This window comes from Dipodomys ordii, unplaced genomic scaffold (genome assembly GCF_000151885.1).
Source record: "Dipodomys ordii isolate 6190 unplaced genomic scaffold, Dord_2.0 Scaffold104, whole genome shotgun sequence".
In the NCBI taxonomy this organism is placed as follows: Eukaryota; Metazoa; Chordata; class Mammalia; order Rodentia; family Heteromyidae; genus Dipodomys; species Dipodomys ordii.
The window spans coordinates 601360-613751 of record NW_012267320.1 but is presented as its reverse complement, the minus strand read 5'-3'; the positions used below and the strand labels follow the sequence as shown (position 1 = coordinate 613751).

General features: G+C 39.0%; 1 protein-coding gene across 2 annotated transcripts in view; it reads left to right on the top strand.

The window, feature by feature from the left end:
* Dyrk1a (dual-specificity tyrosine-(Y)-phosphorylation regulated kinase 1A) overlaps positions 1-12392 on the top strand; it is a 98302-nt gene that overhangs the window by 56861 nt on the left and 29049 nt on the right. Inside the window, exons 2-4 of one of the 2 annotated variants that reach the window (XM_013027543.1) lie at positions 4140-4336; positions 7911-8003; positions 10344-10532. In XM_013027543.1, the coding sequence (XP_012882997.1) occupies positions 4140-4336; positions 7911-8003; positions 10344-10532 (479 nt within the window). Of the gene's footprint in view, positions 1-4139; positions 4337-7883; positions 8004-10343; positions 10533-12392 lie in introns of both variants that reach the window. The other variant, XM_013027542.1, reaches the window with a different exon arrangement.

The window sequence follows — 12392 nt, the reverse complement described above, 5'->3', positions numbered from 1 at the left end:
GGGCCTGAACTCTGGGTCTGGGCGCTGTCCCTCAGCTCTTCAGCTCAAGGCGAGCGCTCTACCACTTGAGCTACAGCGCCACTTCCGGTTTTCTGGTGATTTATTGGAGATAGGAGTCTCACGGTCTCTCCTGCCCGGGCTGGCTTTGAACTTAAAAATAATTCTTAAATCCTTATTCCTCCTCAGCTTCTTTCTGCATCCCTTTCTCTGCTCCTCATAGGCTAAAATTCCTGACCCATTCAGTTCACTCTTTCACTGAGCAAATGTTTATTGAATATAGGCCTTGTGTCCCAGGCACTATTCTTGGTACTAGTGCTAAAAGTGAACAGAACTTACTAGTAGGCCCACCTTCCAGTGTCCTCAGTCCCATACATCTATTTCTAGTCATCATAGTTGTCTGTTCCTTTAACATTTGTCTGCAGTTCTCATGTGTTTTGTTGCTAGGGATCCTGCAGGCTTCTAATCATATAAGCTTGTTTCCTCCCAATCTAGGGGATTTGATCTCAGAACCTTAGATTTATAGTAGTTTTTATACTTGGGTGCTGTGACTTTAATTATCTTGAATTATTTCCACTTCAATTTCAGTCTTCCATTTTGTTCTTAGGTTTAGCTATTTCTCTTTAAAACCTAATAGAGATTAAGGGAATAGTCTCTTACCAACATGTTAATAACTAAAATTTAAGATAGCTGACTAGTGTACATTCAGACCTGCGACCTCCATACAGTCTTAGATCAGAGATAAATGGCTGGTTTGTACTTTTTTATTTTACTCAGAATATCCCAGGCTTTGAAAATTTGGTGTTTCCTCTGGGTCTGCTCTATTGTTCAGCTCAGTCTTAGAGATGTCTTGATGCAATGTTTCTCCTTACAGACTGTCCACTCTCCCAGTAGCATGCTTCATACTAGGACATAGTAACTTGATTGCATTGAGAAAACATTTTCAGTTTTTGTTGTTTGTTTTATAACTTTTTTTTCTTTTGTACATCATGGGGCTTGAACTCAGGGCCTGGGTGTTATCCCTGAACCTCCTTTGCTCCATCACTTGAGCCACTACATTACTTTCATGTTTTCTGAGTAGTTTATTAGAGGTAAGAGTGTCTTGGACTTTCCTGCCTTGGCTGACTTCAAACCATGATTCTCAGATCTCAGCTTCCTGAGTATCTAGGGTTACAGATGTGAGCCACTGGCACCCAGCTACAACATGATTTTTATAAATTTAAAAAGTTAAATGTAAGTGTGTATAGTTCAGAAGGATATACTAAGTACAAACAGGTTGCTACATGCATACTTTTCTGTAACATGTCTTTTGTACTATGACAGCAGTTTTAATGATCATTTTGGAGTTGATCTCCAAATAATGATTTTGAAGGTAGTTTTGAATTGAATTTTTTAAAGTTCATCTGCAATTGTAACCATGACAATTCCACATTCATTGTGATTCATTCTTAGACTAATATGGCTAATTGTAAATTTAGTTGAATATAGATTACAATGCTATGGTAGCTATCAGTTTTGTAACAAAGCAACAACTCATATGGCTTGGCCTAGTACTTTATTAACATAACCTATTAACAGATAAACTGAATCCTTTTAAATTAACATTTGAATTAAAATGGAAAGTACAAACTTTAGAAAGAATAAATATGTTCTTAGTTATAGAATCAGATTGAATAGAAATACTCATATTAGTTAGGTTGTCCTCGGGGTTTTATCATAAAAAAAAGTGATGCCAGGCACTGGTGGCTTATGCTCAGGAGGCTGAGATCAGAGGATCATAGTTCAAAGCCAGCCTGGGCAGGAAAAGTCCCCGAGACTCATATTTCCAGTAAACCACCAGAAAACCAGAAGTGGCGCTGTGGCTCAGTGGTAGAGAGCTCTCCTTAAGCTGAAGAGCTGAGGGCACCAGGCCCAGAGTTCAAGCCCCACGACCAAAAACAAAAACAAAAAAAAAGAATAAGTGAGTAAATAGCTTAAAAATTGGCATCATGAGAGGAAAGTAATTAATGTTGATTTCTGAATTTGATGCATAGTAATTGAGTTGAGAAGGGAGAGAGAGAGAGAGAGTGTGTGTGTGTGTGTGTGTGTGTGTGTGTGTGTGTGTTCCTCCACTCCCATACTAAGAAATGGAATAGGCAACAAGCCCAGAGTTCAAGCCCCATGACCGACAGAAAAAAAAATCAGTTTTCTGGGCCTGGGCGCTATCCCTCAGCTCTTCAGCTCAAGGCTAGCACTCTACCACTTGAGCTACAGCGCCACTTCCGGTTTTCTGGTGGTTTATTGGAGATAGGAGTCTCACAGTCTTTCCTGCCCGGACTGGCTTTGAACTGCGATCCTCAGATCTCAGCCTTCGGAGTAGCTAGGACGTGAGCCACTGGTGCCCTGCCAGTTTTCATTTCTTAAGCTGAACAGAAGTTGCCTACAGTTGAATGAAAGGGAAAAAAATGTTGTGCTCAGAAAACTCATTTCTCATCTAAGTTCAAAGTTCTTTTACTTAGTCATTTTGTGTAGGTCATTTAATAACACATGTTGGAGAGAGAAGCCAAGATCAAAAAGCAGTGCCAACAGCAGGCAGTGGAAGACTTGTTAGAAGGATTACTGGCCATCTTTGAAAAACTATGCAGACTGGGAGAAAATGAGGGAGGGTGACACAGTTCCAAAAGAAATGCACTCAGTAGCTGACTATGGAAACTGTTAACTCCTCTGTACATCACCTTTACACTAAAACATTGTAAAGCTGTGCAAGTGCTCATGAGCAGAATAAAGAGAAAGAGCTGTTTGGAATCTGGTAATTTTAAGTGAGTTGTAACAAATGAAAAGAAGTTGTTTTGGAGTGCCCTTGGAGATGGATGGCTGTATGAGGTAGGCTCCATGGCAGGTGGGGTTACTCTTCTGCGTAACCCCCAGTTTTGATTCTGTTTGAGGGAGAATCTTGAAGTAAGAATCCCTAAGTTTTGAGACTTTTGAGCTTTGTTCTCTTCAGTTTTCTGAGTCTTGTCAACATGAAGTAGAGGCTGATGCTGTCCCCATGTAATCAGGGTACGTTTCGTATACCTGGTAATTGCCAGTGCTATTGCAAATATTTTCACAATAACCTTTTCAGATAGGAACCATCCTTATTGGGAAATTTGATGCTATTATTGCAGTAAGAAGTAGAGCTGGGATTTCAAACCCTCCAGCTTGGCTGAGAGTTTGCACTCTTGGTGGTATGATCAGCCCACAGTATATGTGGACACCTAAAATAGATTTGAGGAAAAGCATCTTGGTGTACTGGTCAGTGTGGTGTGGTACTAGTCAGTATGGTGTGGTGCGAGGTTGGAATAGCTAGTCCGTTCAGAATGGAGCATTAAATCTTTGGGCTCTAGCATTTGTTGACAAGCATTTTGTGCCTTGCTTCTTGGTTTCAGTTTGTAGTTTTTTTTTGGATACAAGAAGAAAAGTCTTTTGTTAGTAAGCTTGTCAGTAGTTTCCCATGTCACAAGGTTTAATCTGTTTCTGCCCTGCATATACCATAATTATCGTCCTTCTCTACCTGTGGGATGATTATTGATAGATATCCTTTTCTTTTTGGTCAGCTTGCCATTTCTTATTTATCTTAGCACTTTTGAATGACTTTGAATTCTGCATTTGTGTATTTCTTTCTGGTGCATATGTTCAGCTCTTACTTCTGTCAGTGCTGAGACCTGACAGATCTTTGCTTTGGGGATCCCTGGAATATTGCTTGCCATATATCTAGAAAGATGCAAAGCAGTATATCAGCACTGTTCGCGGGTTGATTTGTGAAGAACTGATGTATTGACAAGGCTTTTCTAGAACTGAGACTGTTACTTGGGGTTCTCTTCAAACTGTTACTTAGGGTTCTTAATGGATAAAATTTTCATTTGTGAAAATAACTTTTAAAGGTTTCTACTGTTGCCACATACAAAGCTTTTCTTAAGAGTTTCTCAATAAATTTATATGCACTCAATCAGTATCTCTTACACCATTTAATTTTATGTTTAGTGACAGATCTTGTTTGATGTTATAAAGGTTTTAATATTATTGAATGTCTGAAAGGCCTAGCATAAACAACTGTTAGACACATCAAATGGTACTAACATTAGAACATGATGCTTACTTAAACTGCGTTTATCTTGTCACAGGAGGAGAGACTTCAGCATGCAAACCTTCATCTGTTCGGCTTGCACCGTCGTTTTCATTCCATGCTGCTGGCCTTCAGATGGCTGGACAGATGCCCCACTCACATCAGTACAGTGACCGTCGCCAGCCAAGCATCAGTGACCAACAGGTTTCTGCCTTAGCATATTCTGACCAGATTCAACAACCTCTAACTAACCAGGTAAGTTGACAAAGTGTCAGAAACAAAGTTGATATGGCAGTTTATTCTTTAAACATGTTAGCCTAGTATATACCTTGTCGTCCCAGGTTTTGGGGAGGCAGAAGCAAGGAGTTGGGCAAAGTTTGAGTCTCAAAAACAAAACATAAACCAAAGGGCTGGGGACATGGCTCAGATTAGGCTTTGGTTCAGTGCCCAGGCCAACCAAAAATTAAAAAAAAAAATGAATAAAGTTGGGGCGGGGAGACAGTGGCACATACCTGCAGTCATAGCTACTCAGGAGTTTGAGATCTGAAAATTGAGGTTCAAAGCCAGCCTGTACTGGCTATTTGATTAACTCCAATTAACCAGCAAAAGGCCAGAAATGGAGGTGTGGCTAACATGGTAGAACAATTGCAACCTTGGTCCAAGAACCTAAGGAAGAGTATTTGGCCCTGAGTTCAAGTCCTGGTACCAGGGGAAGAAAAGTTGGAATATGAAATAATTGATTGCATTTTTAAATATAGTATGAAAGTTTAGATAGGCAAAACATAAGATGTTTATATTTTAAGATCTTTTTTTAAAAGCAAAAGCTGAACACTATATTTTAATTGAAAGATAATCAGAATTGGGGCTCCAAGCCAGACTAGGAAGACACATCCAAGAGACTGTCTCCAGTTAATCAGCAAAAGGCTGTAAATGGAGATGTTACCCAAGTGATAGAGTACCAATCATGAACTGTAAAACTAAGTGTATGAAGGTAAAACTCTGAGTTTAAACCTCATACTGGCAAAAACACACATACACACAAAAGGCTTGGAGCCATAGCTCAGCATTAGAGCTCAGCATTTTAATTTTGCTTACAAAATTAAAAAAAAATTCTTAATAGAGACCCAGAAACACAACAAATCAAAGAAAGGTTGGATAAGTGGGATTACATAAAATTGCAGAGCTTCTGCATGGCAAAGGACATAGCTATCAAGATCAATAGAAAGCCCACCGATTGGGAAAAGATCTTCACTAGCCATACAACGGACAAGGGTCTCATAGAACAACAGATGCTGGAGGGGATGCGGACTGAAGGGAACCTTACTACATTGTTGGGGGGAGTGTAAACCTGTTCAACCACTTTGGAAAACAGTAGGGAGGTTCCTCAAAAGACTCCACATAGAGCTCCCCTATGATCCAGCAATCCCACTTTTGGGCATTTACCCAAATGATCACATACAAGACCACACTAAAGCTACCAGTACGACTATGCTTATTGCAGCATTATTTACCATAGCTAAGATATGGAACCAACCCAGATGCCCCTCAGTAGATGAATGGATCAAGAAAATGTGGTATATATACACAATGGAATTCTATGCCTCCATCAGAAAGAATGACATTGCCCCATTTGTTAGGAAATGGAAATGCTTGGAAAAAGTTATATTACATGAAGTAAGCCAGGCCCTAAGAAACATAGGTCCCATGGTTTCCCTTATTTGCAATAACTAGTATATGTCTGAGTCAAGCAGAAAAGGTCAGATAAGTTGATTTTAGGGAAATGAACCCTAAGATATGTATTCAAATGTTTTTTTCTTTCATGCGATTGTTTCTAACTTATAAGATGATTTCTTTGTTGCTTTGTATGTCCCTCCCCCACGGTATAAGCCCTGCTTTCACTGTATTTGATGTTGGTATAATTTGTGGAGGGGAAGGGCAAAAACAAATTGTTTGAATAGGGATACAGGTGGACCCATTGCAACAATAAGATGTACAAGTCGTTATGTCCAAACACTTTACAACTTTGATCGGCGGCAGGGTGGGGAGGGGATTTGGGGGGAATGGGAAGGGATGGGAAGGGGAAACAAAGGAGGAGGCTACTACAATGCTTGATAAGAAATGTACTCATTATCTTGCCCATGTAATTGTAAACCCTCAGTACAGTATTTTCACAATAAAAAAATTTTTTTTAAAGAAACCTGTTATAAACCATAAACATATAAACTACACATATATATATATTATGCAGTGTAAACATTTTTCGTTCCTTTAAATGTTTATATCATTCACATAATTAATTGACATGTTTATTACTGATACTGTCTTTATTTTTTAATTTTTTTTGGTCTGGTCGTGGAGCCTGAACTCTGGGTCTGGACGCTGTCCCTCAGCTCTTCAGCTCAAAGCTAGTGCTCTACCACTTGAGCCACAGCATCACTTCTGGTTTTTTCTTTTTTGCTTATGTGGTGCTGGGGAATCGACCCCACGGCCTCATGCATGCAAGGCAAGTGCTCTACCACTGAGCCACCTTCCCAGACCTGATACTGTCTTTAATAAATTAAGTTCCCAGGGAACTTAGTTTTACCTACTGCTATTAGTTTTGGAATAAAACAGTATATATTCAGAAAATTATTTCAGGTCTTATTAATTATGAAGATCTCCTCAGTAGTTAAATTATCAAGGGTCTTATACCTGTCCTGCCCTGTGTCTTATTTGGAGCTGTAAGAAGGAGAGGACAATTGGAAGAGATGCATAGTTTACTCAGTAATTCAATGAATTTACTATCTTGAAAAAAAAATTTTTTTTAGAATCTGAGTGTTCATGCAGAGGAAATTTAACATTAATATTGGTAATTCTTCTAGCTGAATGCTTGTAATAACTCCATCGTGCCTGACCACAGGGATGCTGATTAGTTCTTGTTCTGCACAGTTAGAGCCCTTTTCTTTTTAAAATTTTTTTATTTTTATTTTATTAGTATGGGTTAGTTCTCAAGATACTTTTGAAGGTATGAGTTTGTGTTGTTTATATTGTTGGTCTTTCTCTCTAATTGACCTGTGTTCTCTGAGTCGTCTTTGCAAGAGGGTCTGATTCAGCAAATTTCACTTGTAGAAATATCCATAAGAGCCAGGCAAGAATATAGGGAGGACTAGTGTGCTAATACATTGATATAATTGGCTTGAAAAATCTGTTGATTGCAAGAAGTTCCATGGGTCCTTCCCTTCGTTTACTGAGGCATGATGCTTTGTGTATAGTGCTCAAAGAGCAATGTTAGGAATGCACACCTGAGCCTGGGTTTGTGGCTCAGGTGAGTGTCAGTGAGTAAAGTTTGATGGTGCTATCAGCTGCACTTCTTAGCACCCAACAGTTGGCAGCCGTGGGGCTCTGGTACCAACCAGCTTGGGTTTTGGTGTCACTGGAGCCTTGAAATTTTGCCTTAGGAACTTGCAGACTTCCTTTGGTGGTTGGATTTAACTCTGCCCACCTGTTATAAACCTGACCTGACCTGATTTCCTTCTGAGTATCTGAGTAGAATTTTTTTTTAATGTCTAATTGTATGGGAGAGAAGCACTCTGGGGCAGTGTCCGGTGTGTTTCTTGTACCAGAGAGTGTGTAATTCTGTTTAGATTTAGGAGAATGGGATTGAAATCTTGTCTTCATTGGAATCCAGATGAAAAGTAACAAAGAATTTGTAATCTGCTAATATGGATGGCTTTTGTTTAAAAGTACATATATTCAGGGTACAGAAGAAGGTATTGCATGAATACAGTAGAGTTAAAGTGGTAGTCTTCTCTGTCTATTTAAGGTGATGCCTGATATTGTCATGTTACAGAGGCGGATGCCCCAAACCTTCCGCGATCCAGCCACCGCTCCCCTGAGAAAACTTTCTGTTGACTTGATCAAAACATACAAGCATATTAATGAGGTAAGATGTTTGTTATGCTTTCTAAATATTCTAAACTTGTTCTTAATGACTGTCATATTTATGATTATTATGAAGGCTGATAAATTAATGATAGATTGTAGAATTAATTCTATGTAAAAGAAAAGATATAACAAGTATTGCAAACAAGAAAATTGTGGTTACTTTCTTTTTCAAAATAGTATTTAATATACTAAGTTATTTGTATAACCTCTCCAAAACAAGAAGAGGACTAATGACTGTTAAAAAAATCTACATATATTACCCTTTGGCTTAAATTCATTTGTATAGAAACTGAATCTTTTTACTCTTGCTGCTGTAAAGAGTCTTTGAGATATTTTAATACCATGTTGTAGGCAGTTGGCCTAGCTTACTTGAACTATTTATATATGTCTGTGGAATTTTTTTTCCTGTCTTAGTTTTTGTGTTCATTTATATTTTCATGGTAAGATACAAAATATCTTTTTTGTGAAAGTAAATAAGATTTAAAATTACTTGTCTGGTGGCTTGACTTTTTGCCACTAGAGGTTACTTTTCTGGTGTGTTGGACCTGGTTTGGTTTCATTACCATTTGCTTTAGGCCTCTCCTCCAGTTCCTATAATTATTTTCCGTGAGCTGTTCTAGAGCTTTCCTTTTCCAGTGAGAGTCCTGGATCCTTCCTCATTAAAGGTTTATGCCCTGCCAACTTCTTAGGTCCATTCAAGCTTTCAACAGGTTTTATTGTTTCCTGCCAGTTGTTACTACACTGTGATATTGTGGTAAAGATGAAGTTAGAATTCACCCCACCAGGAGCATTTCTAAGTTAGATTATATACATATTATGTATTATGAACAATGTGTCAGATTTTCTTGTGATTATCTGAAAATGTATGTCACTTTGTTACTATCTGTTAGATTGTTAGTAACAAACTATGAGCAGTAGTTTTATTAAGGCTTCCTACATATGTCTTGCCACCTTGTTAACTAGAGCATTTCTGATATGACTCTCCAGAATGTAAGTTAAAATTTCTTCATTTAGGGCTGGGAAGATGGCTCAGTGGTAGAGTGCTTGCCTTGCATGCTTGAGGCCCTGGGTTCGATTCCTCAGCATCATATAAGCAGAAAAAGCCAAAAGTGGAGCTATGGCTCAAGTGGTAGAGTGCTAGCCTTGAGCTAAAGGACAGACTCAGGCCCAGAGTTCAGGCCCCACAATAGACAAAAAAGAGAAAAAAAATTCATTTCCCACATGGACTACTTGCCTAGTTCACCTTATTTGTATATAAAAACTGTTAGTGATTACCACAAGGCTTAAGACTTCAAGTGATGATGGACAAAGGGATTTTTTTTTATTAACCATTAGGTTGTTAGAAATTGAGTCTAGACAATGGTGAATGACACTAAATCTTCCTTACTTAGGAGGCTAAGTTCAGGAGATTGTGGTTTCAGGCCAGCTTATGCAGAAAAGTCTGAGAGATTCCCATGTTGAGAGAAGAAAGCTGGGCATGATGCCTTGCCCCCTTCATCCCAACTGCAAGTAGGAACCTAACACAGCGAATCATGAGCAAGAGCAAGACCCTGTCTCAAAAAAAAGATCTGGAGGCCGGGTGCTGATGGCTCACTCCTGTAACTCTAGCTTTTCAGGGGACTGAGATCTGAGGATCAGTTCAAAGCCAGCTCGGGCAGGAAAGTCCGTGAGACTCTTATCTCCAATAAACCTCTAGAAAACCGGAGAAAAGAAAAAAAAAAAAAAGAAAAACTCTAGAAAAGCAGTAGAGTGCTCGCCTTGAGCTGAAGAGCTGAGGGAGAGTACCCAGGCCCAGAGCTCAAGCCCCATGACTGACCCCTCAAAAAAAAAAGATCTGGAGGCATGGCTTAGTAGTCGAGCACTTGTGTAGAAAGCTTGACCCCTTGAGTTCACACCCTAGCACCATTTGTTTCGTTTGGCTTTTGTTGATTGTATTAGTATACTTTGTACAGATACCTCCTAGGTCTGGGTTATTTTTCTAGAGAAGTTATACTTATCAAGCAACTGTAAATGGGCCGTTAACACTTCTTGAAAAAGATGTATTAGAGAGAATATCAGCTGTTTATCAGATGTAGCTCCAATACAATTATGTAGTGAAATTGACATAAATATGTGTTCACATTGGTTATACCAGTTAATATATTCTAACCCAAGTGCCACCTATAGAAAAATTCTATATTTCATTTGTTGGTATTTGTCATGGAAAATTAAATTTCATCGGTGTCTTGGAGAGCTTTGCCTCATATATACTCTTGATTCGTAAGCACCCTCTTCCAGCCCTGTGCAGGTATAATAGTGAGTTACATTCTACAGTTAACACTGTATGTTTTTATTCCAGGTTTACTATGCAAAAAAGAAGCGAAGACACCAACAAGGCCAGGGAGACGATTCTAGTCACAAGAAGGAGCGGAAGGTTTACAATGATGGTTACGATGATGATAACTATGATTATATTGTAAAAAACGGAGAAAAGTGGATGGACCGTTACGAAATTGACTCCTTGATAGGCAAAGGTTCCTTTGGACAGGTAATTTAATGAAAAATACTGAATTTTATTAAAAGAACTTCATAGTTACATTGTTAAATCTTTCCCTCATTAACACACTTTTAATATTTATAATGCTTGAAACAATGGATATCTTAAGTATGAAGATAATCAAAAATTCTCCAAAGATAGTAAGACTGCATCAGGTACAAAAACTCTACTAGACATTTTTTTCAACTTTTTAAAAATTAGCTGTTAACTAATGTACTGGTTAATTTCAATTACTAATAGCGAATACTATATTTTCACTAGACTTTATAGATGGTTGTTTATTATGTGTGTTAGAGATGCTTACGTTTCTATCTGATCATTTTTTGGTGTTGCAGTAGCTACCCAGTCACTTTTCTGGAGACTTTGACTCTGCCCTGGGTTTTTTCCTCATGTCCTCTTAGTTTGTCAGGTCTCCAGTGTGGCACATAGGCTTCAAAATGTCTTCCTTAGTTCTCAAGCACCACATTGCTAATACTCAGGTTGGCTAACAACAATGGACCTGGTTTCCCCCCTAGCTCTTGGTTCTTCTCTCCACCTACCACTCTCCATTCCTTATCTGAACACCCAACACCCACCCCCTAGCCACTCCATTACAGAGCATAAAACCCTGTAATAGGATGAGTCTCCTAGATCAGGAGTCAGCCTTACCCTCTTCTTCTCTTTCTTGGTACAGGGATCCTGCTACGTAGCTCAGCCTGACTTCAAACTTGCTTCCTGCCCCAGCCTCCTGAGTGCTGGGATTATTTCTCATACTCTGGAAAGGCCTTTTCTCTGGCATGTTTCCCTAGTTGTTAGCACCCTGACCTCCTACCTCACAGTCGCCAAACTTCTGAAATTTGAGATGTGATTTTCTGTTAATCTGTCTGGTAGGCCTTATGCAGTTACTTAGATATTAATGAGCAGTCCATACCTCATTGATGGAGTCAAAATGACTTTTATTGAATTGGATGTTTCTCTTTTTTTTCCTCCCCCTTTATTTTTGACAATAGTTAGGTTTGAACTCTGGGGTTCTCTATTACAAAGCAGGCATTTTACCTCTTGAGCCATGTCTTTAGCCCCTTTTTGCTGTATTATTTTCAAAGTAGTCTTCGGGCATTATGCCCCAAGAGGTGTGCTGGATGCTCCTGTTTTCCCATGTCTTTTTTTTTTTTTTCCAATAAAATTTTATTACTAAGATTCTATACAGGGGCTGGGAAGGAGGCTCAGTGGTAGAGTGCTTGCCTCGTAAGCATGAAGCCCTGGGTCTGATTCTTCAGCACCACATAAGCAGAAAAAGCCGGAAGTGGTGCTGTGTTTTCAAGTGGTAGAGTGCTAGCCTTGAACTGAAGAGCTGAGGGACAGCACCCAGGCCCAAGGTTCAGGCCCCATGACCGACCCCACCTCCAAAAAAAAAAAAAAATTCTGTACAGAGGGGAATACCATTTCATAAGTCAGGTAACAAGTACTTTCTTTTTTTACACAATGTTTCCCCTTCCTTAGCTTTCCCCGGTTTTTCCTTCCCATCCCTGCCCACAGTTATATAGATCAGTCTACTGTATACTGAACCTTTGCCCCCTGAAAAGGAAGGGGAAAAAAAGGCCCAAAACTATGAACAATATAATAACAAAGAAACCTTATCTTTCTCTTCTTCCCTCCTTCTCCACTTCTTCCTCCTTCTTTCTTTCTTTCTTTCTTTCTTTCTTTCTTTCTTTCTTTCTTTCTTTCTTTCTTTCTTTCTTTCTTTCTTTCTTTCTTTCTTTCTTTCTGCCAGTACTGAGGCTTGAACTTAGCTTCTTCACTCAAGGCTACCACTCTATCACCTGAACCACAGCTCAAGTTCTTTACTGGTTATTTGGAGATAAAAGATTTTTT